The sequence below is a fragment of the Oryzias latipes genome, chromosome 1, assembly GCF_002234675.1.
Source record: "Oryzias latipes chromosome 1, ASM223467v1".
NCBI classification, from domain to species: Eukaryota; Metazoa; Chordata; class Actinopteri; order Beloniformes; family Adrianichthyidae; genus Oryzias; species Oryzias latipes.
In genome coordinates, this window is record NC_019859.2 from 11241864 (window position 1) to 11268903 (window position 27040).

The 27040-nt window shown below is 41.8% G+C and overlaps 1 protein-coding gene across 2 annotated transcripts; it reads left to right on the forward strand.

Annotated features, from left to right (window-relative positions):
* On the forward strand, positions 1-27040 carry LOC101165696 (lysine-specific demethylase 4C). Of its 2 annotated transcripts, none has more exons than XM_023956014.1 (22): positions 1-210; positions 1746-1912; positions 2141-2316; positions 2708-2822; positions 3658-3851; positions 6015-6064; positions 6395-6498; positions 6709-6846; positions 6998-7191; positions 7688-7899; positions 7979-9876; positions 10011-10122; positions 11636-11817; positions 13754-13997; positions 16817-16893; positions 17867-17922; positions 18050-18158; positions 22420-22608; positions 22947-23117; positions 24075-24194; positions 25993-26085; positions 26198-27040. In XM_023956014.1, exons 2-22 carry the CDS (start codon positions 1769-1771, stop codon positions 26336-26338), a joined length of 4719 nt encoding a protein of 1572 aa, XP_023811782.1. In that variant the 5' UTR covers positions 1-210; positions 1746-1768; the 3' UTR covers positions 26339-27040. The 2 variants fall into 2 exon arrangements, with proteins under 2 accessions (XP_023811782.1, XP_023811783.1); XM_023956015.1 differs by having other exon boundaries at positions 25993-26070.

The window sequence follows — 27040 nt, forward strand, 5'->3', positions numbered from 1 at the left end:
GCTTGCGTCCCAGTTAGCAGATCTCACAGTGCCTGGATGAGGCTGACGCCTCTCCTTGTCCTTCGGCCATGAGCGCTGCAGGCTGTTGGAGCTCGGAAACGTAGCCGTTCCTCGATGCACGGGGCAGCGGCAGCAGCTGTCATGTGAATCAGCTGGACGAACAAGGAAGGAGACAAACCACAGAACGATCCACAAGTCTGTTAATTTGAGGTACAGCGCTTTCATTCCGGTGCGGGGAGAGGCTCTGTTCAAGGTTTTAGTGCATGCTAGTCGCGGGTGGTGTTAGTATTTGAGCAGCAGCGAGCAAATTTCGTGACTCCAGTGCTGATTTTGTGCAGCTCTGGACGGCTTAGCGTTAGCATAACCCCAAAACACAAGTTGGGTCGCGATCGTTCCCGTCTCGGGCTGCTCGATTTGCAATTTATCGTTTTTTTTTCTTTCTGAAATTGCAAGCTAATATTTATTATTATTTTAAAATCAGCGCATACATTCTTAGTTTTATCATTCTGGAGAATATGAAGTCTCACACGAAGTAGCTCCGGGGCCTGCGTGCAGCCACCTTAGGAGGCATTTAAATCCCACTCGTGTAAGTAACATATCAGCTAACGCTTTAGCTAGGTTAGCATAACAGTTTGTTGCACTTTACTCGCTCTGGCAGCTATCTACTCCGTATACTGAATCGACCCCCGTCATTTCCCATTTTTAGAAAATGAAAAAGGAACTCAAACGACTGCTATAATGTGTTAGCGAGTTAGCTGAGCCAGCAAGGTGCGCTGTTTGTTCAGCCATTGCTTGGCATCATAACATAACGTAAGCTAGCTAGCTAGTTGCGTTGGCAGACAACAAAGATCAGCAGAGCCACAAACCACCAGCGACTAAATAGAAGTCAAACTGCATTTCAGCCGAAATTTTTTTTTCTTCTTAAGTTTATTTTATTTTAGAGCTATTTAGATGCCAACTCTTTAAATACATGTTATCCGGTTTATGCAAATTAACTGTAACCCCCCCCCCCCTCCTTAAAAAATCAACTTTAATCACTTTCTTTCTTTCTCCTGAACTAGTTTCACTATGTAACTACTACCTAGTAAATACGTGTGTTTTGCATTGTCGGGTCATGTGGTTTGCAGTAAAGAAACATGGTTGAGAAAAAAATCCATTAAAACCGCGGAGGTCGTGTGTTTTCCTTTGTGTGTTGTTACAGTAAATTCAGTGTTAGGAGTGGGATGGGTGGGTGGATGGGACAAAAGCTAAAAACTTAGAAATGTACCAGTGGGGCTCACACCATCAAAACATTACACCCGCTGCCGCCATCTAGCGGTCAATTCTTAAAATACACTGCCAAATATTAGATTAAAAAATGTTATTTTGTACTCTGGAAGAGGCCCACACCCTCTTAGCGCAAAAAAAAGTAGGAATTTTGGAAAAATATTTGACATAAAAATGCTAAGTCTTCAAATTAGAAGAAAATCTGTTACTTCAATTATTAATTCACATGTGGACAACAAGAGTATCTGAATTTTAATGTCAAATATGATGTAATTCATGTTTCTTTCTAGTTAAATTTATACTTTCAACATCTGGAATACTTTTATTGTTCAGCATATCATGTATAGCAAGCGCAAAACTTAAACAACACAGTGTCGACATGTAAACCTAGTTTTGAACCAAAATTAATGCAGCAAAAACAATGAAGTGGATTTTGTATTTTCTTTTATGTATATTTTTTCATTTGTATTATTTTTCAGGTTGTAGCAGGTGAGGTGGCAGGATGGCGGGAGCAGGGGTATCCAGCCCTGCAAACCCCACCTGCAAGATTATGACCTTCAGGCCCACGATGGAAGAATTTGAAGACTTTAACAAGTACCTGGTCTATATGGAGTCCCAGGGTGCACATCGGGCCGGCTTGGCTAAGGTTAGCACAGATTTGAGCCTTTTTTTCCTTCAGATTTGAGCCTTTTTTTTTCTTCAGTCAATCTGCACATTATTGCATCACTTTGGATTCATTCTTGCTTCACTACAAAAAGTAAAAAAGACAAGCTGAACTCATAAAAATGATATAAAAACAACTGTTTAACAATCAAAGTTTGAATATGTTTGGATTTATTGTCTGAAAATGCAGTCTTTGCCTTTGGTCTTTCAGGTCATTCCTCCTAAAGGGTGGAAACCTCGGCGTACGTATGACGATATTGACAACTTGATGATCGACGCTCCCATCCAGCAGATGGTGGCCGGCCAGTCGGGGCTTTTCACTCAATACAACATCCAGAAAAAGCCTCTGAGCGTGCAGGAGTTCAGACGGTTGGCTAACAGTGACATGTGAGTGTCTTTGAGCTTTCTAGGACTGCTTGAGGGAGAGTTGACGGATATTTTAACATCATAACTTACAGGAAACAGGAGGGAGGGCTCCTTAGAAATAAAAACGTCTGTCCTTCAAGAACTTTTTTTTTCTGTTGAAAATATTTGTTTAAAATGTTGACACACAGTCACACATTTGTTTGTGAGTTTTTACCTTTTTCTTTATTTTTTGAAGACAGTTAAATTCACACAAATGTGTGAATGAACATCGCCAGCTGTAATATTTTAAAATCTGCTTTAAAAACATTTTTTTTAAATCTATGTATTTTTGTATGGGGTGCTGTTTGAGTTTTAAGATGTCACCTGTTTGTCTTACCGACCAATGAGCATCCATCTTTGTGCCCGCTCGCAGGTACTGCACACCTCGCTACCTGAACTACGAAGACCTTGAGAGGAAATACTGGAAGAACCTCACGTTTGTGTCGCCCATATATGGTGCTGATGTCAGTGGGAGTCTTTATGATGAGGTAGAGGATTTCCAGCATCTCCATCCGCGTTTGTTTGTTTTTGCTTTTTTTTTTGTTTTGATCACAGAAATGCACAAAAGATTTTCTAAATTAAGTTTTCCCAAACATTAAATACAAGTAGAGCATTAAAAGGTGTAGTGAATCTTTATTGCAAGCAATAAAATGAGAATAATCAGTAGATCACCACATTATTAGAGGGGATGGAGGCATAATTGTTAAAACTTCCAGACCTCCAAACTGAGGCCTTTTCTTGAGGCACTTTAGTCCACCTTATTTTCCAGAGGTTTTCCATACTTTTCGTTTCTGATCCGGCTGTCGATGGTCTGACCGGGTTCCTCCCAAATCTTTCGTTTTTCCCCTAAACTTTACTGCTTCGCTGCATATGTGGATAATGGAAGTCCTATTCAAGATCATTTCCTTTGTTTGGACCAGGACATTAAATGTAATTTGGAAAAATGGTCATAAAAAAGGTTGGATAACAGCTCAAAAGTTTTAGTTTTAAACTTGCACAAAAGTTTTCAGGGATTTTAGACTAATTTATGAAACACATAGGCACCATAGTTATTTTGGTAACTCGCACAAACTTGAACAAAATAGTTTTAAAATAGTTTAAAGATGTCTGTTTCAGGAACACAAGCAAAGTTTTCAAAAAGTAAAACCTTCGTTATTGGTAGCTGCTGTTACATTAATTCTGCTTTTATGGTCATTCGATGTTCACTTTTGTTCCGAAAAAGTTTGGAATTCTGCTGAAACAACAGAACAAAATGAGTGTCATCCCAATGAGGTACGACGATTGCTCTTAAAAATACAGCTGATCAAACTCATGGTTTCCCAGGATGTGGAGGAGTGGAACATTGGCCACCTGAACTCCATCCTAGACGTCATCGAAGAGGACTGCGGGGTTTCCATACAGGGGGTCAACACTCCGTATCTATACTTTGGCATGTGGAAGACCACCTTCTCCTGGCACACTGAAGATATGGACCTGTACAGCATCAACTACCTTCATTTTGGAGAGCCCAAGTCCTGGTGAGTGTGAATGTGTGTAAGGAGGGGCTCTTTGAATGCAGAATGTGAGTTCATTCATTATGTGCAAAATATCCAGAGTTATTTGGAGAAACCAAGTTAACCCAATGACAAACTTGTTTGTTATTTGTAATTGGTTACCTGTCTGAACTCTTACCAGCTCGGCTGGCTGACGATCCAGTGAAAAGATGGAAAATGACAATTTTTTAAAATCCTACTAAAATAATATTTGTCATCATCCTTAAACCATTATTTTCTGTTTTTTTCCTTTTGAGTAAAAAACAAATCCAAGTAGAAATGCTAGTGTATTTGTGACGTAGAAAATACGCTGGGCGGGGACACAAGGTCCCTGCTCTGCTCCATTCTGATGCATCCCTTTGCAGACAAATAGATCCGTGTACGTCTTGGTTTTCCTCGTCTGAGCTGGTATCTGGCTTGAAAATGTACGGCTGGATAGTCCGGTATTGCTCCCCATTTTTGTAGTACCTGTAATGTTAGGTTGGGGGTGTGAGGGGCTGGAAGTAAGCAGGAAAGACTGTAAACAGAAAGCTCTCAGTAACAATACGGTCCTGCCCACAACTCACAAGTGGGACTCTGATTGGAGTGGGATTTAAGTGGTTAAAAAGTTTTATATTTTTTAATTTAAATTTAGGATTTCAGACTTGAATACTACATATATGTATTTACCAGATGACAAATCTTCCATCATATTTTAAACTTCATTATTCAAAGGCAAGTCAGATTCATTCGCTGTATAGACTCAGTCTAATAATAGGATCTTAAAGGAGGTTGGTCACCGTAGGTGACGATTACAGAATGGGTGAAAAATGCAGAGTAGTGAGGAAAAAAAGGGGGTCTGGCTTTTTTTTCCCCCTTTTTTTTCTCACTGTGGAGAAACCTCTGCTCATTAGAGCGGTGAACCCTGCAACCCCCACAGGGATCAGTGTCACAGCCAGACAGTGACACACATGCACACTTACAAGGAGCAGCCTTATGTGCCAAGGTCCTCCACATACATATTCTTATCATCTTCTGCACACACTCGCGTGTGCTCCCATTCTGTTGCTTTTTTGACAACTCATCTCTCCAGGGAAGCAGCTTTAAAAAAAAAAAAAAAAAACGGCGCCTCCTCTCCGTCCCACATTCCCTCTCTGTTGCACCTCCACCTGAGGGTTGTGTCCCTGTCTCACCGAGTCCCCCCATTGCCGTGTTAAGCTGACAGGTGACACGATGACAGAAACGCCGCGGACCTGAGGGCGGTTGGAGCGAGTCAAATAAAATGTCGACTCAAACCTTCAGGGATTTCTTCTGTCACGCTCCCCAGTTTTGTTGCTGAGAACTTTTGGAAAAATGTTAAATCCAGGTTGCATCAGCAGTGCAGCACAGAAAAAAGGTGGAATGAAGTGGGTTAAATATTTCACTGGCTTATAACACGACGGTAATCAGCAATCACCGATTGTTTTTATGAAATTACAGACACATGAGGACGTTTGTGCATCAAATTAGTTACTCTGCTGTAATGGATAGCAGTGAAAAGGATTCAATCAATTGAATTGGTTTGTCATGTTGAACAGATATCTAAAAAAATCCACAATTTCTTCCCATCCAGGCTGGATTATTGCAAAACTTGACATTTGAATTATTCCTGAAGGTTTCCTCAGTTTGTTGGTGCATCTGAAATAGTTCCCCGGTTACCTTTAACCTATTAAAACATTTCTAACTTCTTCTTTTGGTAATTATTTTATGGCTAAACTAGAAAATAAAATAAAAGATTTTACATAAACGTACTTGTCAGGGACATCCTACGAGGGCTCTTGTATTCCAGACTGCAGAACTGCTTGTTCTCTCCAGGATTTTCAGCTCAAACCTTCAGTGTCCAGGCTCCTCTGCTACTAAACTACTAGTCGAATGATATAATTCATAAAATAGACGGGGATTTCTGTGCGGCATTCATCCTTCTTTTTTACTCTCCCTCTTTTGGAGGGGCCACCCCTCTCCTGTGAACGCACAGCGAGCGGATTCTGTGAAGACGCTCAAGAATATAGGACATAGCACACAAATCCACCACTTGATGGCAGCCTTGAAATTCTCTGTGCGGCACTAAAGCTGCCATAGCGACGTATTAATAAAATAACAGTTTCCTTTTCTCATCTCTGCTTATATAAGGTATGCCATCCCTCCTGAACACGGGAAGAGACTGGAGCGTCTGGCTACAGGTGACACAACATGTGCAGTGTCATTGTATTGGAAATAATTCAATGATTAAATAACATTCTACAGAAGTATGCGCAGTGAGACTTCTTGACTATAAAAGTTTCCCACAAGAAATTAATTCATTTGTGTATCTATTATACTGTTATTTTTTCTAAGAGAAATGTTTAAATATGAACTTACAGTTGGTATAACGTTTGGATACTCAAGATGAAGGACAATTTATTTTAAATAACGTTAAAAAGCATTGGTGCTATCAAGTGCTGAAAAGCTTCTTCTATAGATAGATATTAGGACTGGTGAACTCTCTTTGATGGTGTCTTCTTGTTTGACAGGTTTCTTCCCAAACAGCTTCAAAGGATGTGAGGCTTTTCTCCGTCACAAGATGACTCTAATCTCCCCGTCCATCCTGAAGAAGTATGGAATTCCCTTTGATAAGGTAACCTGTCATTCCCATGAAGAAAAAAAGAAAAACAAAATTCTTCTTCACTTTTTTACTACTTTGTCCACTGACTGAAATAAGCACTGACTTGAAGAAATTTACACCAAAATATTTTTATTTCCATGTTTTCTGCCCCCAAACGAGCGCCATTTCATGTTGCATCACTCTAAAAACTTATTTCCCTTCCTTCCCGTTATTAAATGTCAGATTACTCAGGAAGCTGGGGAGTTTATGATCACCTTCCCGTATGGGTACCATGCTGGATTCAATCATGGCTTCAACTGTGCAGAATCCACGAACTTTGCCACCGTGCGCTGGATTGACTACGGCAAAGTGGCCACCCAGGTAATCTCAGGTTATCCCTCCTACAGAGTCTATTTATGTATGATTAGAATGAAAAGCTATCAAAGTGCTGCCGTAAACAGAAGCATAACATAGGATCTTTTTTAAAGACGACACATCACAATACTCTCTTTTTATTCTTTTTCTTTTTTAGTGTACATGTAGCAAGGACATGGTCAAAATATCCATGGAGCCCTTCGTAAAGCGCTTTCAGCCCGACCGGTACGCAGCATGGATGTTGGGGAAGGATTCTGCCGTCATTGACCACACCCTGGCCACTCCGGGTACAACACCAGAACTGCAGAGCTGGCTGCACCGGCGCCGGAAGGCCAAGTCTTCCAGCAAGGGGTACTGTTTCCAAGTAGCACAACATCTTTACAGTTATAACTATAGACACACAGAAACACACCATCTCACTGGGCTTTGGGATTTTGATAAATAGAAAGAAATTACAAAGGAGTTTTGAAAATGTCTCAATTCGAAACATTTGGTGGTCTCTGCATCAACAAAAAATTCTTCCATTCCCTTTTCAAATCCTATTATCAAAGTCGTATGTAGACTCATTTTTTCATTTAGTGGAAATTTTGATCCGATTTGAAATATATCTTGTACTACTAAATGGATAAATATGATTTATTTTAATATTTTACGACGGTGACTCTAATTATTCTGTTAACCTTGGGCACTAATTTTGATTGTCATCTTATTAAAAACTGGTGACTTCTAGGGTTTGGAGCTATAAATATTAGAGAAAAAAAAGCCACGTCTTCATAAAAGAAAAGCTGTTTTATGTTTTTGGTCATTTTGAGTCTCAGTCTTCTTTGTTTCACCTCCCTCCTTACAGCAGCAGCCACTCGCGCATGCACTCCAAGCGCCTCAGGACCTCGGAAGAGCCAGTTGGACTCGATGAGGGCTTAGCACTAAAGGGAAGCAAAAAAAAAGGTTCTGGTGGTCCGTCTGGGCCCAAAGTACGAAAATCAGTTACTGGGGCAGCATGCAAGAAGAAAGTATCTGAGTCCAACCAAAGCCAGAATATAAACTCTGTGCAGCTCTCTGGTAAGAAGTGATTATAACTTGCTGTGCAACAAGTCAGCTTTCCATTTTATTTATTAGTGTATATATATATTTTTGACAGGTGCTTGCAGACAGATGTGCGTTGTCAAAGTAAATCGAGTTGAGAGTAAAGGTTTGGGCTTTTCCTTTAAGAGCGACGCACAGAACTCTGACTCGCCTGCTTCGCCGATAAATGACGAGGAAAAAAGATCCCCGACAGAGATTCCCGGCGTTCCCCAGTCCCTGTCAAGGTCAACAAGCCCGATCCCCGAAAGTCAAATATCAAACCCTAAGGTCATTCAAATGCAGCCCGGAGCCAAAGAAAAGAGGAGTTTGTCCTCTGTGTCGCAAAATTGCTTGGACTCTGTCAGAATTCCTCCCCTAGAAGCCAACAACATCAGTTTACCTTGCCACACGAATATTTCTACTGAAACCATAACGGACTCGTTCCCCCTTCAATCCCAGATAAATGGTTCCTCCTCTTTAAGCCAGTCTTTGAATGCTGACAGCAACACGGACATCCAGGATCACAATAACACTGTTAAAGCAGAGAAAATACACACCCGTGTTGACCCCACATGCATTAAACAACACTCCACCACAGAAGCACTTTATAATCTTAAGAGTGAGCCAGCAGAGGGGGGTAGTTGCACATCAAATGCCTCTCTTGCTCCTTTGCAACACAACTGCAGGGCTGGGAAAAGATCGGTCGAGGAAAACCTGTTCCCTCCCGTGCTCCAGCAGGCCGCAGTGGATATGCCTCGACTCACGCCGGAGCCAGAGGACAAGGCTGGAATCTGCCCTTTGCCCCCGGTCTTAACCCAAGAAATGCCCTCCCTCACCCCCGCCACAGACGAGGGCTTGGCTTTCCCAAAGCCAAGCGCGTCTAGCAACCAGGTGGCACCTGTGCTACAGAGGGAGACTCTGACCGAGCTGCCCGTCCATTGTCACGCCGAAAACCAACGTGAAGGAGCCGATGCAAAGCTGTCGGCAGAAGCAGGAAAACGTGCCAACCACGGAGAGGCAGGACACAGAGGAAACACGGCTCATTGGAGTGCTAGTGGTTTGCAGGAAAAAACATCTGCCGGTGTCCATGAAACGCTAATAATTTCCCCCGTCACTCCAGCAAACCATCCGGTGGAGATGGAAAAGTGTCCCGCTGGACATGGGGGTGCAGTCCACAGCCAACTGGCTCAAAGAACTGCAAGTCCAAGAGAACCACATCCCAACTCGGAAGAAAAGAATCAAGATGACTCCAAAGACGCAGTTCAAATGGGCGGCAGCGTCTCGAGTGACACGAACCAGAAGTTCTCAGCTCCTGTCCCTCCATTACCTACCCATAATGCCAACCACACACTATCGCATCTCAGCCAGTTCACTACACACCCCTCCTCTGACTCTCCTTCTTCCTACATGGAGGCTAAAACCTTCTCCAGTGGCATCTGGAAAAACTTTAGCTCCCAGGAGCCTTCAGCTCTCATCCAGGGTCTGAACCCAGAGCTCCCTTCGAATTTTTCCCACGACCCACTAACATACACCATGTGGAGCGAACCTCTATGTAAGCAGGTCACAGACCTGGAAGTCCCGGGACAAGACCTCTGTCGGTCCAAAAACCAGGAAGATGGTGGTGTTGCTTTCACCTGGGCCCAACTGGAGCCCACTTCTCTCCTATCTATTGGTGCTATTGAGCCCCTGGGGCTCTGTGAGGAGGACCAGCCTCAAAGAGGAGAGGCGAACAGGGCAGAATCTTTGTCCAAAGGACGGGAACTTGGGGGACAAAGGGAGGTGGACGAGAGGATGTACTCTGAGATGCTGGTGTCACTGGGCACTGCAGCAGAGCAGGACACAGCCTCCGACATGGAGGAGGGAACATCTGATGAAGAGGAGCAGCTAAGCAGCGGAAAGGAGAGCAGTAGCAGCTCGTCTGAGGAAGAGGAGGACTCAAGTGAATGTGACGACTCAGGCCTGCAGCCTGGCGAGGTTTGTTCCCCTGATTTTTGTTTACTCGTCTAACTTTAGATATGCTTTTTCGCAAAAGAAAGGCTCATCATACGCTCCTTTACCAGCTTCCAGTGACCTCCTGTCTGTTTTTTTTTCTTTTCTTTTGTCCTTAGCAGTACCCCGCCCTCACAAAGAAGACCACTAAGAGCTGGCGCCACCCACTCAGGAAACCCACCGCCAGAGCTGTGCCCACTGCCGTCAAGCAACAGACCACCAGCGACGAGGGTGGGCGCATTTGCACACTCGCTCACAGCTCATTGGGAAATTAGCTTTAAAACAGACTTCAGTCATTTCAGCGAGACGTTTCCTGTGGTGGTTTGTTGCGCAAGAGTGCTAAGAGAGCTGCGATAGAGTGGAACCAGGCCGGAAACCATAAAACTTTGACTTGTTGTGGTCAACCAAAACACAGCTGCCAAACTTTTCTTTCACATTGATTGGATTTCCAGGCTCTGTAGCATTGTCTTGGTTCATGATGGGGTATTTTAACAAGGCAAATAGCATGTTAAAATGCCTTGAAGCTGTAAACTAAAAATGAAACCAATTGAGTCAAGTAAATGTTTTCTGGTACATTTTCACTTTTCCATGTTCAAGCACCTCCCAGCTTTACATCATGTGAGACCTCTGATGGCTAAACGAACATAAACCAAGCCGAATTAATTCTCAGACTTTAGCATAGTGACTTTGTGATGGATAATCCTTGTTTTAACGATGTCTGAGGGAGGGTCCGCCTCAGCAAAGGAAAAATTAGATGCACCCACAAACACATTTGTTCCCTCCGTGATTTATAAAAGAGAAAAAAAGAAGACGAATGACTTTGCAATTAAAAAATATAAATGAAACCATAAAAAGCCTGTTCTGTGATGATGACAGCTTAATTTTTAGGGCGGTTTTATAAAGAGACAGGCGGTTGTTAAGTTAATTGTGGTGTCGAAATGGCAAAGAACATGTTTTTTTTTTTCTGCCTTTGAAAAATATATGTGAAATATGACACGACGCTGTCTTTTTCTGAGCTCAATTAAAAAATAAGTATAGCAGGAATCTCCACTCTGTCTAAAAGAATATGCTTTGTTTGAGAGATTTCTGTCTTTTGATGCTGCAATTTAAATCCAGATTCAAAAAAAGAAAACAAAAGTCCCATAGTAATTATTTGGGGTCACTAACAGTCAGAGGGAAATGAAATAACACGGTATTTTTGTTCTAGCCGCGGATTTAGGGCGACAGTGGCTCAGGTGGTTGAGCAGGTCGTCCAATGACCGAAGGGTTGGCGGTTCGATCCCCGCTCCCACCAGCCAAGTGTTGTTGTGTCCTTGGGCAAGACACTTCACCCTCCTTGCCTCCAGTGTGGCTCCACTGGTGTGTGAATGAGCATGAATGCTCCCGGTGATGGTCAGAGGGGCCGTAGGCGCGAAATGGCAGCCACGCCTCTGTCAGTCTGCCCCAGGGCAGCTGTGGCTACAACCGTAGCTTACCGTCACCAAGTATGAATGAGGAGTGAATGAATAATGGACACACTGTAAGCGCTTTGAGTGTCTTGAAAAGCGCAGATAAATCCAATCCATTATTATTATTATTATTGTTATTATTATTTTTGAAGAAGGGATCAACAGTTTTAACATAAATTCTTTCAGCATTTTTTTCAGAGGTTACACGTCTTGTCATTTTAAAATAATAGTATGTTTTGAAATGATAAATAAATTGAATTTTAATTTGGAATTATTATTATTTTTTTTTTACTCAGAGCCCTCTGAAGCAAGCTTGGCAGAGGAAGAGGAGCAGGAACTGGAGCCGTGGGCAAAGCCTCTTGTTCACCTTTGGCAAAACCGAAAACCTTGCTTTGCAGCAGAGAAAGAATACAATGCTCATGCCGCCAGCATGCAGCCGTACTGCGCTGTCTGCACACTCTTTATGCCCTATTATCAGGTACAAAGATCAATGCAAATCTGTTTTTCATTTCACACTTTTATATGCCTAAAAGACTCAGTTTTGAAGTTTTTTTTTTGTGTAAGACAGGATTTTAAAGGCACAAAAACAGGTAAATCTTTCATTTTCCAGGATCAAATTCAGAACTAAGTCTTAATTTTAACCCAGCTGGAGGTGGAATCTGTTCCCCAAGTTTGGTTAGACAAAAACTTGTGTATGAACTGTAAATGAGAACTGGACGGAGTGTTTCCTCCCCTCTCACGTTCCAAACGGGAAGTACCTGCTGGCTCCAAGACGCCAAAATGCCATAGATGTCTACAGAGAAATAAACAGCCATTACTTACTTCTATTGGTCAGAATAACCACTCTTGCTCTGCTGTATTTTATTAACATGTTCTTGCTAATCCTATCTTTTTTTCATGATATTGTTATTTGTAGTGCAAGGTTTCGAGTTATAATTTGCGTTTGATAGACAGGTAGGGGTGTGGACACCCAACAAGCTCACTAATGACTGGCAAGAGTGAAAATCCTGAGTTAAACCAATCACTGCTTGCTAATGGCGTTTGGCTCCAATGTGGTGGCATCTGTATCGTAGCAAACAAATGTCTGAATTGACTTGATTTTGTTGGATCCGGATGTGAGTCAATTTCTACGGATGATGTCACACTCACTCAGTCCAGTTCTTTTATACACTCAGTGGTGTGCATCCTGCAAATCAGCTGTAGCTCCTGCACAGCTTTGACTTAGCAACCGATGGAAGATGCCAGCAAAAAGAAGAGAAGCCAGAAAAACACAACAAAAGTGTTTTCCTAAAGCGTTTTAATGCCACAAGTTCCCCACTGAAGCACGTACTAACTGTCATCTTATCAAACTGTTTCAGGTGTTCCAGTTTATTCACAGTTCAAAGTCAGATGGAGAGCACACCATTCATTTTAGCGGTATCTTCATCAGCTTTCTGACTGATGTGACATTGAAGGCTGTAGCATCTACCAGTAAATCCTGTAAAGAAGAACATGAACAGACTAGCGAGTGGCTGTGGGAACGCTCCTGCTCTATTAAACTAACACATTTTCCTAAAACTTCACACAGCTTTAACTTAAGACCCACTCAGATGAAAATTGTGTTGTTTTTTTAACATGTTCTTGTGGCAGTTTTCTGATGAATTAAGAAATTATGCTTATAATTACATTTCGCAATATTTATTAAGTAAAGTTGTTGTGAATCGGAAGAAAGAATGTCGTTGAAAAATGAGCTTATTTGCAATGTAGAAAATGCCTAAGGCTGGCCACAAGCTGGCTGCTCCGCTCCATTCTGATGCATCCACTCGATGCATGAATGTTGTCTGAGCCGACATCTGGCTCCAACTGTACCACTGGAGAGGTCCAATATTGCTCGCCATTTTTGTAGCACCAATTTATGTTTAGTTGGAGTTGCGAGGGGATGGAAGGTGGCCGTAGAAAGTGTATACAAAGGGATGGTGGGGACAGCCTTACAGTCCCGTCTACAACTCAGAGGTGAATTTCTAAGGAACTCCTGTCATTCCGCAGAAACTATGTCTTAGAAAACTGCATAGCTTTTTTGGGTTTTGCCATAAATGTCAAAATCATGATTAGAAGACCACTTGAAACGCTTTTACTATAGATCAAAAGATGAACAGAGTGGAGCTTTAAAGTTTTGCCTTTTTTAACATTTTGACAATGGAGAGATCAAAAATACAAATCAAAAACAATTAAAATATTGCTAAAAATTGTGATTTTCCTAACTAAAATTACATCAATATATTGATGTACAGGGATTGATTAATCTGAAGCAGGAAAAAACAGGAAGTTTGGGTTTCTTACTTAGACACTAGAGGTCATATCTGACTAAAAGATGTTACTCAGAAGTTTCCCTTTTGCTTTTTTGCCACTTTTGTTTTGCCTTCAAACATCTGCAGGCTGAGGACAAGGCTAAGGATTGTCAATCCGCTTCAGCTGAGGACAGCCCCAGATCTGTTTCTGCAGCAGAGAGCCCAGAACTCCCACCAGGAGAGATGAGGAGGACCAAACCTCTGGTCCCAGAGATCTGCTTTTCCTTCCGGGAGCAAAACTCTCCCCCAACCCCGACAAACCCGTTACTCCAGGAGGACGGCACCTCTCCTCTACTCTACTGCCAGAGCTGCTGCCTGCAAGTTCACGCCAGTGCGTACAAAGACACACATAGTGAATGAATGAAAGATGAAGGATGTCTTCCATGATAGATGCAGGTGTTTACTGATGCTAAACTTGAAGGGGTTTGTTTACCACCAGGGAAGACAAAGCCATCTATTCTCAAACATTGTGCTCGTCCTTCTGATGTCATAATTGTAGGGTCAGCAGGTTTATGTCTCTGCCCCCTCCCCTACCCCAGCGGTTTCAAGTACCGTAAATTCCGGACTACAAAGCGCACCCGATTACAAGCCGCACCCACCCATATTCACGTGTTTGACTGCTTTTATAAATATACAAGCCGCGTCAGAGTACAAGACGCGCATGTGATAGCCGATTTTGTCATCCTGACAGATCACGCCCAGCATCCCAGAGTGAGTGCAATTCATTAGCACATTGTGGGTGGTGCCAATTTTGCCTCTGGGTCACGTATTTGAGTGTATCGACATCTGACAAACAGCATGGACCTCTATTCTGTTCACAAGTCCCTCAGTTATGGTGTATTTATTTCATTTTTTTTTTTTACTTATTGACAATCTAGGTATCTAACATAAAATTACAAACAGTAACCATATAATCAACATTACATCCCTCAGTTATATTGAGGAAATTTACATCCGCGATTCCACATTTCCCATGAGTCTTAGGGGCTAAAGGCGGGGCCAACGCCCGGCTCGCCATTCTGTTGTACGTGTTTAAGAATGAGCAGCAGTGCATGGAGGGGTGAACGGGAAAAGCTCTCCTTCCGCTTGTGTCGCAGCAGCGTTATGGGAGTAACAGGACTGGTTAGAAAACACAACGGTAAAATACAGCAGCGGCGACTGAAAAGCGCGCGCCTCAGCGCGATACGCGCGCCTCAGTGCGGCGCGTGCGTCAGAATTCAGAAGCCTCTGCACTCCGCGGACGCCTCTGCGCTCCGCTCCCGCCCTGCGCGCTCCTTGTCTCCCCTTCCTATCTACTCCGACACCTCTGGCCAGGGCGACTTCAAGGAGGAGCACTTCGTCCCCGTTGCGCCGGTGGATGGAGCAAATCGTTTCTGTGCAGAGCAATCGGACTTAAAACTGTACGTTTTGTGTATGAGGGGCGGATGCGATGTTACGTGTGGGAGCCTTCAGACTGCCATCGGCCCCGCAGCTCAATCAGCAGGAGAAGATGTCTCCAGCTCACACGGAGGCTGTGAGTTTTTCAAAGCAAAATTCCGCTTTTACGGTTTCCTTAGAAACCGTAAATGGAGTGTACATTCACTCCATGCGCTGTTCTCTCCGTCACGCAGCAAACCGGCTTTTCCAAACCCGTTGGTGACGGTGGACTTTTTTACGCTGCTTTTAACGATTGCTTTTAACTTGAAAGCTTCATCATATTGTAGCGGCGATCACGTGCACGTTGGGTCTAATGGCCCCAAAGGATTCTGGGATGCGGCCGGGCATGCGTGTTTCGTTTTGTTGAACCATGACTGAAGTGTCTAAGACCTGAAGTCAAGTTCATGCTGTTTGGCTGCTAAGAGGTGTGTTGAATAAAAATGCCTCGTGCTTGGTGTTAGATAGAGAATACAAACTATTCACTGAGTTCGAAAATACGTACATGGCGGCCGCCAATTAAATCCCTAAATTAGGCCGCCAATTAAATCCATAAATTAGCCGCGTCACTGAAAAAGCCGCAGGGCTGTAAGCGCAGGAAAAAAGTAGCGGCTTGTAGTCCGGAAATTACGGTATTTAATTTCCCTCGTCAGCCGAACAAGAGCGAATTGTCTGTCTGATCAGAAGTCAGACTCACACGTGCGCACGTTGCTTTTGTGTCCGTCTCATCCCGATCCTTCGTTCCAATAACCAGCCCCCCCCTCCTGAAATCCTTTACCTTAAAAGGGGCATCGTTATCCCAGTATGCTTTGAATGTCATTGTTTTTTTTCCCCTTCTTTTCTGTATCCATCACTCATCTGAAAGTATGTCCCACCACATCTTTCACTCTGCTGGACTGGTGTGTGTGTGTGTGTGTGCGTGAGTGTGTGCCCAGCAGCTGTACTACATTTGTGTTTACTTTGTTTGAGTTGGTGTAGGAGGAATGGTGGATGTCACCCGACACCGCTGAAAAAAGCCAACACGTGTCGTTTAAAGATGCAAGAAGTAGATGTAGCTTTTTCTCCACTGCTGTCATTTGAGCCTAAGAAAGGAAACAGAGGTGGGCTGAGATTTTAGTTTTGGTTTGTTGATGGATAGTCGAAGCACAGTGTGGAGATATGCAGACTCAAAAGTAAAAAAAAAAAAAAATCGCATTGGTTGTTTATTTCTGCTTCCATTTCCTGGATTTTAACCCAGATTTAGGCGACTCGTGTTTGTTTAGCTAAAACCCAAATTTATCTCTGTTTGTCAGTTTGAGGGTTGGCAGGATTAATATTTAGTATAAAACATTTGTTTTACTTACCAAAAACCCACCTTAAACTACCCAGCTTGAACGCTTCCTCCTGGTTTTGTTTGCCTTTCATTCTCATCGCCGCACAAACAGACCCCCCCCCCCTCCTGCATCCACACTCGTTCAAGCAGACCAGCGCCATCTCAGTTTCCACTCCGTCTGCAGTTCTCTGCATGTCTACATGGAACAATACCACTTCAATAGAAGTCAAGAATCTGTGGAAATAATGTTGATGTGGCACTTTGGAGCTCATAAGAGATTTACCATTTCCTGTCAAGTCTGTTTTTTTTCCCTTTAATTCTATGGATCTGGCCTTGAGTTTAACACCCCCCACACCTCACATCACCACTCGTATTTGAGAAAAATATTGTTCCTTCTGACTAACCTCCTTCTCTGCTTCCTTCAGGCTGCTACGGTGTCATGGCAGATGGCATTCATGAACAGTGGTTGTGTGATCGCTGCGCGCAGGGAAGCTTCACAGCTGTAAGACACAATTTTACCCTGCAAGTGTTTTTTCTCACGCCTTCTGATCTCGTAGGCTGTTTTAAAAAACCACAACAAAAACTAGAAGAATAAATATGAGTTTGTTGGGACAAGACTTCCTTCACAGAACCTTTAGTGACAAAACTTTGGAAATACACAACATTTTCTGTCGGTTTTAGTTGTTTTTACAGATTTTGTCTTGAGAAAACTAGAAAACTAAGCGGTATTTTTTTCACAATGTCTACAACATTGCCCCACTTTTTATACCGTAGTTCCTCATTTTTTGTATTTCGCATTACGTTTTAAAAACTAACCAACTGTAGGTGAAATCAGCTTTTTTTTTCTTTTTACAATTATTATAGATTTTTTAAGACTAAAACTCGTCACTACACACTTTATACACTTTTGTCAGACGGGTATTAGTATTTTTTTACATTTTTGTCTCTTGTTTAAACTCTCAATATGTTCAGTAGAATAGAATGAAAACAAAGACCTGATTTATCAAGATTAACACAACATGGAGGAGATTGATTGAGGGTGCTGCCAGCCAATCAGGACGCAGACAACAATGCACTGTAAAAAAAAAAAAAAAGCAAAATTCCAAAAAGAGGCAGTGAAAGGTGAACTGCATTACAGAAGTCTCTTAGTCCCTTGTTCATCGCAAGAGTTAAGTTCTACAACTAAGCCGCAATAGGTTTTAAGGCTGTAAAAGCCCTCACTACACGCTATGCACTGTTACACTATTACCATTTTCACACTTTTCCCTCTCGTTTAAGCTTCAAAGTTGAGGAAGGAATTCAAATCAGCAAATGCGTGAAACTGCAAATATTGAAATAATATTGAAGAAGCGGGGGAACACTGGACACCACAAATGTCAGAAAAGGCTAACTCACAAACATGATGCATCTGTTTAGGAAGTGTTTGCAACCCATGTGACTGTTGGTGACCCACTAATATCTGTCTCTGCTCTCAGGAGTGCTGTCTGTGTAACCTCAGAGGGGGGGCTCTGAAGAAAACCCAAAACGACAAGTGAGATATGCTTCCGCTCAAAGATTATCTCTGCATATTTATCCTTCTTCTCCAGGGTTCTGCTTAATTGTCTTTTTATCTTAATTATCCCAATGTGTTCGACTGTTCAATGTGTGTTTGTGTGTAGATGGGCCCATGTGATGTGTGCGGTAGCACTGCCAGAGGCGAGGTTCACCGATGAAGTCCAGAAGAGTCCCATTGACACCAGCAGGATCCCCGTGCAGCGCTACAAGCTGGTGAGCAAACACGCACACGCCTTCGGGGCTGGCCTCGTCTCTTTAATGAGGTCTTCAAAGCCCTAATTAACTGTGTGAGACGAACATGCCCGCAATCAAAGCTAGATAATTACCCGCTATTGGTTGGGAGATGGGGGCGGGGTTTGTGTGCGTTGCTTATTTCCATATTAGATCCGTGTGACAGCTTTGATGTGTGCGTTTGTGTGTAGTTATTGTTTTATACAATGCGTGCACGTTTAAGAGCTGAAATTTTGCCGACATAGTTGGGGCTCTGACTAAATCGGACTCAAACTGAACCACGGAGGTGCGATGGGGCTTTTCAAAAGCTCCCACATGTTTTAGACTTTCTTCTTAGTCTCCTTAAAATAATTTAAACTTTTATATTTTAGTCTGTATGTTGCAAAATGTATTACTTTACAGACACTAAGTGGGACTAGTGACTTTACCCACATGGCATTTACGAGGAAATGGTTTACAGCCTCTCACAACACACTGAAATTATGCTCATTTGGATTTAAAAGCACAAACCACAGCCTCGTTTTCATATCCGTCAGCCAAAATATGAACGGAATTAACTTTAAGCTAGAAAGATATAGATACTATTCAAGCCTTCGAATGTTTGGGCCCGAACTGCTTCTTGATGGGACACTCCTCTCTAGTTTTGTGTGGTTATTTGTCAAGGCCCTTAGTCTTATGTACTAATATGGAGGGGTTGACCTGTGGAGGGTCATAGAGAGGAGCAGTCGCATCTTAAGGAGAGCGCAGGTGTGCCTAAAAATGAAATGCGCCATTTTTGTGCATGTCATAAGTGCATCGTGAAGTATTTTTAGGGAAAATGGAAGTTGTGCGCACTTATGACATTCAAGTAATGCTATTGCACGGTTCCCCCTACGCCACGCTCTCTAGTAAGTCATTAGGAGCTAGAAAGTAGTTGTTAGTAAGGTGCAAGAACGGCCCCTTTACTGACCAGGCGCACAGGTTGTTGAGGTGATAGAATTCTATTCAATTTTATTTTATTCGTATAGCCCAAAATCACAACAACAGTCGTCTCAATGGCCTTCATACTGGTAATTGAAAAAGTAAACATAAAAATCATAAGGATCATTAACACGTAGAATTCAATAGAAAATTCTAAACTAAACTGGGCGTCCCTGCCATTAGACCCTCCTTTGCGGTAAGGAAAAACTCCTAAAAAAAAAAAGAATTCCGGAAAAAGAGAAGAAACCTCAGGGTTGTCCGCATGAAGGAGGGATCCTCCCCCAGGACGGACAGACGTCCTGGGGGAGGACGATTTACCAGAACTCTTAGAGAAGAATTAACTTATCTAACTTTACAACTACATGTGTAAATAGTCCAGCAGATGATCTTCATCCAGATGAAGTGCCCATAGGATACCCACACAAGCTACGCTCTGATTGCATAGCTTCCCAAATTCTAACAGTCAGACTGCATGCAAGGAGCGCACACCTGCGAGCCCCGCGCAGGTCTGCCTACTTATTGCCGGCAGACGGCCTGTATTTACCCAAAAAAACAGTTGTGACTAAGGTTCACATGCGCCACATTTCTAATTAACTATATTCTTTGCTGTCCTTGAAGTAGCAGCTGGCTTTTTATATGCTTTGTGTTTTAAGAATGATTTAATTAAAAAGAAAAACAAAGTTACACAATAGACTTTTTGTAAAAAAAAAAAAAAAAAGGATAAGCACACTTTCTCTCCTTTTCTTAAATTGATTTGCTCTTCAGTTGTTGGTTTACCTTTTATTTATATTTACTTCTTGAGCCACGTGTTTAAAGTTGGACCCATTGCTCCTAAAGCTGCCCAGCACATTCATAATTCACCAGCAGGGGCTGGGTTAACTCACGCACACAGGCGCGTACAAACACACACACACACGTATTCATAATTTACTGTTGGAATGTTCTTAACGCATGACTCAACACAGGAACCCAGAGACACTCAGAGGAAGGCACCAGCTGGAGGAAAGACGTTTTTGGCTCACACACATTCAGAGCATCAAAGTTTGCCGACAAATGTGCTCCATGCTTTCAAGTGCATTGTGTTTTTTTATTTTTTTATTCTATCGCTGTAAACACCGATTTCAACAAAGGTTTGGCTGATGGTCGAGTTTGTCACCGTTCCCATCTTCCCATTTTGACCCGAATAGGTGAACAAAGACAGCTGTGTCAGTTTTTTTTGAAGGACGCTGCTGTCCACAAGGAAGTTAGCTCTGGAAAACCATTTAAGAAATCTAGGGCAGGTTAGTCATCAAGACAACCATCAACTTAAACACTTCACTTGGGAAATAGGGCGGCGAGCACACGGAGCCTTTCATAATGTAACTTTAAAAAAAAAAAAAGTTTGGATTATAATGACTTACTTTGAGCTGAAGCACTTGCATTGCTTTTCCAAAGGAATAAAGTGGAAAATGTCTGCATGCAGAGGGCTCCATCATGCCTGAAATAAGACTTAGGAAGTTACTGTAGAGATTAGAACCAGTTCATCAAAAATCGCTGTTTCAAAGAAACAAATGGGTTTGTTTCAGGGTCCTTGCCTCCAAGGACAAATTGTTTAATGAGGAGGAAAATGCTTTAGGATGATCGGGTAATTATTTGGCTATTCTTACTTCTTCAGTTTAATATCCCCAACTCTTCTTTTTCCATTTTTAAGATGAAATGAATAAATAAACCTTAAATACCCTAGTGACTTTTTTCTCATGATAAGGGAAAACATCTATAGAGGAAATTAAAGTGGAATTTTGTGTATTTCTGAATTCAAATCGTGGTGAATTAAGAGCAGATCAAAAAAAAAATGCTCCTCTGACCATCTATTTGTGACGTAGAAAATATCACAAAGGGGGCCACAAATTGCCTGCTCTGCTTTGTTTCACAACGGAGAGGGGAAAGGGGGGTGGGGTTGCTCTGCACCAATGGTCCCTCCCACGACTCATAGGTGAATTGTAATGAAGTACTGTTGCTTGACTTTGGCCAAAACAGCGTAATCATAACTAAAAAAAAAGACGCAGGGAAGGGTTTTAGGTGGGACTTTAACATTTTTACAAGTACGGTTAAAAAACAAACAAAAAAAAACAAGAAAGACACCAGATTGACTTCTCCTGCAAATTAGACTAACATGCTAAAATAAATCACCATAAAATGCACGACAAAATGGGGAAGCTAAAACAACAGTGACGTTTTAGAACATTCTGCCTGTGCAAATTTGCATCAGCATAGCAGTTATGACCGCATTAAAAAAGGTGAAGCTGCCAATAAAGAAGTAAATGAAGGGATACATGAAATAAAAAAGAATAAGATGCTAAAAATAAAACTGTTCCGGCTTAATTGCACTAAAAATATACTAATACATGTTGAGAAGTCAATGATGTGGGCTGAATGGGTGTAAATACTCCTCTGCTCGCCACACTTTGATCCAGATTCAGTTCTTAAACTTGACTATGAAAGTCTGAATCAGGTCGTTCAATGTTAGCAAATCTAAAACGGGATACAAGGTGTTACAATTTCCCCCATTTTGATGGACAAAGATAACCTAAAGAAAGTTTTTAGCATTGGTGAAAGGAGCACTACAGTATATAGCAGTGAGTCGCGTGTTCGTCACTGTTTCACTCACTTTTTGAAGTCATTATTGGGTTTGTGTAACTGAAACCAAACCTACTAGGTTTCCAAGAAAATTTTTCATGTTTTTGGGGATGCTTGTGTGTTGCAAGACTTTTCTTTTGTAGTCATGTGTTGTTCAAACCTCATCACAAGGGGGGAAAAAATCTCTCAGCAGACATGGCAGCACTACTTCACAGTGAAAACCGCAAACTTGTGGTGTTTTCCTTTCTTTTATTGAACTTTTGCAATTATTTGAGGGTGACTATCACAACTGCGCTCTCCATTTCTTCCAAGTAATTTTGTTTTTACAACGGTCTTCAATCAAAGCACATTCAGAAGACGTCGCAGATGTAATTACGTTGGAGACGCGATGGTTTGGATGACAGTGGAGGTTTGTGACACCACTGAGCGGCGGAGGGCGTCTTGCTGAGTGTTCGTTTCATGTTGCGCTTTTGTTTCACTCCCAGCTGAACATTTGCCCTTTAGATGATGAGATTCAGGCATCATTGAGTTTGTATTTTTTTTTATCCAGCCAGGCTGGGATTGCTGCTTTACAAACACAACCACGCTGAAACACAAAGAAGTCGTTTTCCTAACAACAACAGTTTTAGGTTTGATGCATTGTGTTTTTTAAAAAACGTGTTTGCAGAAGTGCATCTACTGCCGGAATCGCTGCACGGGGAAGCGGCAGGCTTGTATCCAGTGTTCGTGCGGCCGGTGTCCCACCTCCTTTCACGTGACCTGTGCCCACGCTGCGGGCGTGGTCATGGAGCCGGATGACTGGCCTTATGTGGTGTCAGTCACCTGCCACAGACACCAGTCGCGGATTTCCTCAGCTGTAAGTTGGACCGGAGCAGCTGCTTGTGTGAACTGATGATCAGTATCATTGACTGTATAGGACAACTGGACTGAGTGAGTGTCATTTTGGGGCACCAAACGCACTGTTACTTCATATTTTGTGACTTTGTTGGATGAAAGGAGCTAGGTATATTCATTTTGGTTCATGTTGAAGCTTTTTAAATGCACTTTTCTACAAATAAAAGTTGAATTTCCCATCAACATTCGTCACTGTAACGAACGAGCTTCCGCCTGCCGCTTACAGATGTCACAAAGGAATTCAGTCTGTACATTCTGTTCTTCTGTGCTGCTCTAATTGCTCCTCTTCGTCTGAACTAGAAACAGCGCGCCAACCAAGCTCCCATCTCTCTGGGCCAGACTGTGATCTCCAAGCACAAGAACCTGCGTTACTACAGCTCCAAAGTTACCCAGATCAGTTCCCAGACCTTCTACGAGGTCATGTTTGATGACGGCTCCTTCTCCAATGACACCTACCCCGAGGACATTGTGGTGAGGTTATGCTTAATTAGACGCCCTTTCATTGAATCCCATCACATTTGAACAAGGTCGTATCAAATATTAAAGCCTCTAGATTTAGGGAAAATATCGCATTTGCTGGTCGGTCTTAAAAAAGTTAGATTTTTCTTTAAAAGCACCCAAACGTCTCATCAAAAACATCTATAATGTGTAGTTAAAGTTAGGGCTGTTGTTAGTCTAATGCAGATTTCTCATTAATGTTGGGACTTTACATAAGAGTCGAAGGCCAGATACCTAAAGAGGTGCACAGATATTCAAAAAAACAGCCGTGTTTATACAGATTGTGAGGTGGGGATGTGCATGCTTTACGGATATCTATATTTTTAAAACTATTTAGGCCTTTAAAGTTAGTGAAAAAGTGTAAAAAAAAGTTGCATTTAAAGTGCAAAGTTCAGAAGTTGTAAAAAAAAAAAAACGGATGTTTTTTAGTCTGTTTTAAAGCAGCTTTAAAAAGAAAGAAAGCATGATCAAATCTCTTTTTCTTTTTCTGTTTTAATCATACATGACTTGCAGTACTTTAGGAAAGACGTTTAAATGTTAATAACCGGAAGCAACATTTTACCTGAAATTTTGGAACCCATCAGTCATATAGATGGATATGAATCCAACAAATATGAATCCAACAAGACTGGGGGAAGAAAAGATCAGAAGTAGGAGGCTACTCACAGGAATACTTCACTTGCTAAAAAGTTTGTTTGAACCATGTCTAACCACACAGAATGAAAGGTTCCAAAAGGGATTTGAAAAGCCGTTTTCTAGAAGTTTTGCTGTAACCGGCAAGTTAGAAACAAGTTCAATCCTTAAGAAACTTTTAGGTACAAATACTCGTTCTAAAACCTTAAAAAAACACGTTTGTCATCTCCAAATTTACTTTATATTTTAAATGTTCTTTTTTTGTGGTTCTAAAACTGTCCTTTTTTGTGTTTTCAGAGTAGAGACTGTGTAAATCGGGGTCCTCCAGAAGTGGGTGAAGCTGTTCAAGTAAAATGGCCTGACGGACTTTTTTACGGTGCTAAATATCTGGGATCCAACGTCTCTCACATGTTCCAGGTAAAAGCACCTGAACGGAATAAACCTTTTTTTTTTTTCTTCATGGTTCTACAGTGACATGCGTGCATGACCTAGCATAGGGAAACACATTAGAAGCATTTGTGTGCGACCACGTGGAAGCAGCAGGTACGCGAATGACCCAGTTTTGCTTAGGAGGAGCATCGACACAGAAGTGAAGTTGTCGGATTCTTTTAGAACGGTTATTGTGAGTCCTCTGACGTAGTCTGGGTCCCCGCGGTCTACATCCGGTAAGGTGGCCACAAGTGGGGAAAAAAAAAAAAAAGGCTACTTAGGGTATTCAGGAAGCCGTTTAAGTCGCTGTGACTGGAAGGAACATTGAAAGCGATGAGAGGACAAAAAAAAATAAGAGTTCAGAGACAGCAAGGGAGGATGTGTCAAGAGAAAAGATGGAATGTCTAAGACCATGAGGGAGGGGGGGGGTATGAAGGAGGTGACAATCTGCATTATTCAAACTCATTCTATTATTCATTAACTAAGAGTCCTGGGGCTTGCACTTAAAGCTTTATTTAGTTGAGCAGGGCGTCAACCATTAGTTATGCACAAATGCATCTATGAAGCAGACACTCAGATGCACATGGGCCTGTTTTTTTTTGTTTTTTTAAGACTGAACAAGGAATGTCCATTGTCAGGATATGTTTAGTTATGTCACAGTTCCAGGCGTCACTCTAGGAACTACATTTTCGCAGCACAAAACCTACTTTTCTCCCTTCTTTTTAAAAGAAGAAAATAACACTTTTTATCTTAATAAACTTATTTTAACAACAGACACAAGACTAAAAATCATATCTAATTGTGCAATATTGATATCATTAACCCAAAATGTCACATGGCTTGATGCTGACTGAGGCAGGTAGAGTTTTCCAGATTGTTAGAGTTGCTTGATTTCAAAATAATAGTAGTTTGGTAAAAGTAAAAAATGAGTCAAAACTTCTTTAGTAGTTCTGAACATGTCTAACACTGAAGTAAAAAAATAACTTATCAATTTAGTTTTTTTCTCAGCTATTGAAATAAAAAATTGAATTGACCCCAAACATTTTTTCAGAACAAAAAATCTTCCACAAATTTTTTTGATGCACAGTATTGTTTTATCCCCCTGATATGATAGATGTTGATGTCTAAGATTCAGAAATTACGTGGGATTTTTTTTTTTAAGTTTAAAAATCCAATAAGTGCAATTTTCCAGTTTATATATAATGTATATTTTTAAAAATGTTTTAAATGATGGTTTCACTCCTCATCGCTTTTGCTTTACAAGCATTGCAACATATTGTTTAACATATATGGATATTAAAGTAAAAGTGTGATTCAGCAAAACTACTCTTTGGAGGACAAACTAAGATCTACAGCGGTAGCTTGACTGAGTAACAATTTTCCCTCAAATGTACTAGTGTAGTTTTTAAACTTCTGCCGAAGTCCCACTCTGATCATCTTATGACCTATTTTAAGTGTTCTATGATTGTCGTTTTTAGGCAAAAATTTCAAAAACTTTTATCGTTTTCTAGGACAGTAGATCATTAGGAATTCACCTCTGAGTTGTTGATGAAGAGCAACACCGCCTCCTCTTCCCCTCCCCGTTGCTGAGATTTATTTTCCGTCACAGATACTTTTCTCAAACTGCAGCTTTTTGTCTGCTCCTGATTCACAATGATTTGAATAAAGAAATACTCTTTGTAAATGTCCTCCATCAAGAGAAAAACTCCCCAAAAACATGTTTAAAAGCACCTTTTTCCTTGGAGTGGATCTCTAAGAAGCTCTGAATGTTGGGTTTTAACTTCAGGTGGAGTTTGAGGATGGATCTCAGGTGCTGGCCAAAAGAGAGGACGTCTATACTTTAGATGAAGACCTCCCTAAAAAGGTGAAGCGCAGACTTGTAAGTATTAGACTTACTGGTCAAGACAAACCTGTAACTTTGATGCCTAAACGTCTTTTATGAGTCTGTTTCTTGATGTAACTCTTGTGTGTTTTCTTTTGCCTCTGTTTAGTCAACAGCCTCAAGCATGCGCTTTCAAGATGCCTTCTTCACCACACAGGGAGAGAGGAAACGACAGAGGACGCCAAATTCACGCTTCCAGAATGACTTTGTGGCCCTGCCGGGCCTCCGTACAACTGCCAAAAGCACATGAGAGCAGCAGGGTTACAAAGAGGAAAAAAAACGAAATGACGGCAGCATTAATGAGAAACAAACACACTGAATTAGCAGTGGCTCTACAGTGAGGCGCTTGCGTTTCGACTGAGCCGGTGCTCGGGATCTTCTTCCATCCGAAGAGCGGAACCCACACAGCTTTGCTGTCAGAGATGGGAGGAAGTGATGTAAGGGATGATGTTGACTTTGCTTTGTGCTGCTGATACGTTTGATGGGACTGGTACAGAGTGAGTAACAGAGGGCGTCGCCGCCTCAGTTGCCTGGAGATTTTTTACATCCATCAGGGAAAAGAGACGTGACTCAAATGGTCAAGTCACCCATTTTTTTTATTTAACTTTTTTTTTTTTTTCCTCAGAAGTGATCTTTTTCTAGGTATCTATGGTAGTTTATTTTTCCTTGGGGGTGGTATTGAGGGATGTCTTCAGTTTATTTGTTTTGTTTTGATTTGACATGTTCACGTGTGTTCCTCATGATCTCCTCGCATGTTCAACACTGTCCTATAACTGCTTCTGCCGGGCTGCGTCCAGCGACACTACACTGGCCTCCTCTCTGCATCTTTTTTTGTCTTCAGTCTGGAACAACTCAAATCTGCGACTGGTGTAATTTTATGACATGAACACAGAAAAAAAAAAACAACAAAAAATAGATCTGTCTTAATTTCTTCGGGAAAATGCTTAGACAG

Bases quoted from the DNA above. Each gene is read 5' to 3' on its own strand.
- LOC101165696 (XM_023956014.1), top strand. From the start codon at position 1,769: ATGGCGGGAGCAGGGGTATCCAGCCCTGCAAACCCCACCTGCAAGATT. The intron at 2,317-2,707 runs GTGAGTGTCTTT...GCCCGCTCGCAG, and splicing joins CGGTTGGCTAACAGTGACAT to GTACTGCACACCTCGCTACC. The intron at 9,877-10,010 runs GTTTGTTCCCCT...TTTTGTCCTTAG, and splicing joins CAGGCCTGCAGCCTGGCGAG to CAGTACCCCGCCCTCACAAA.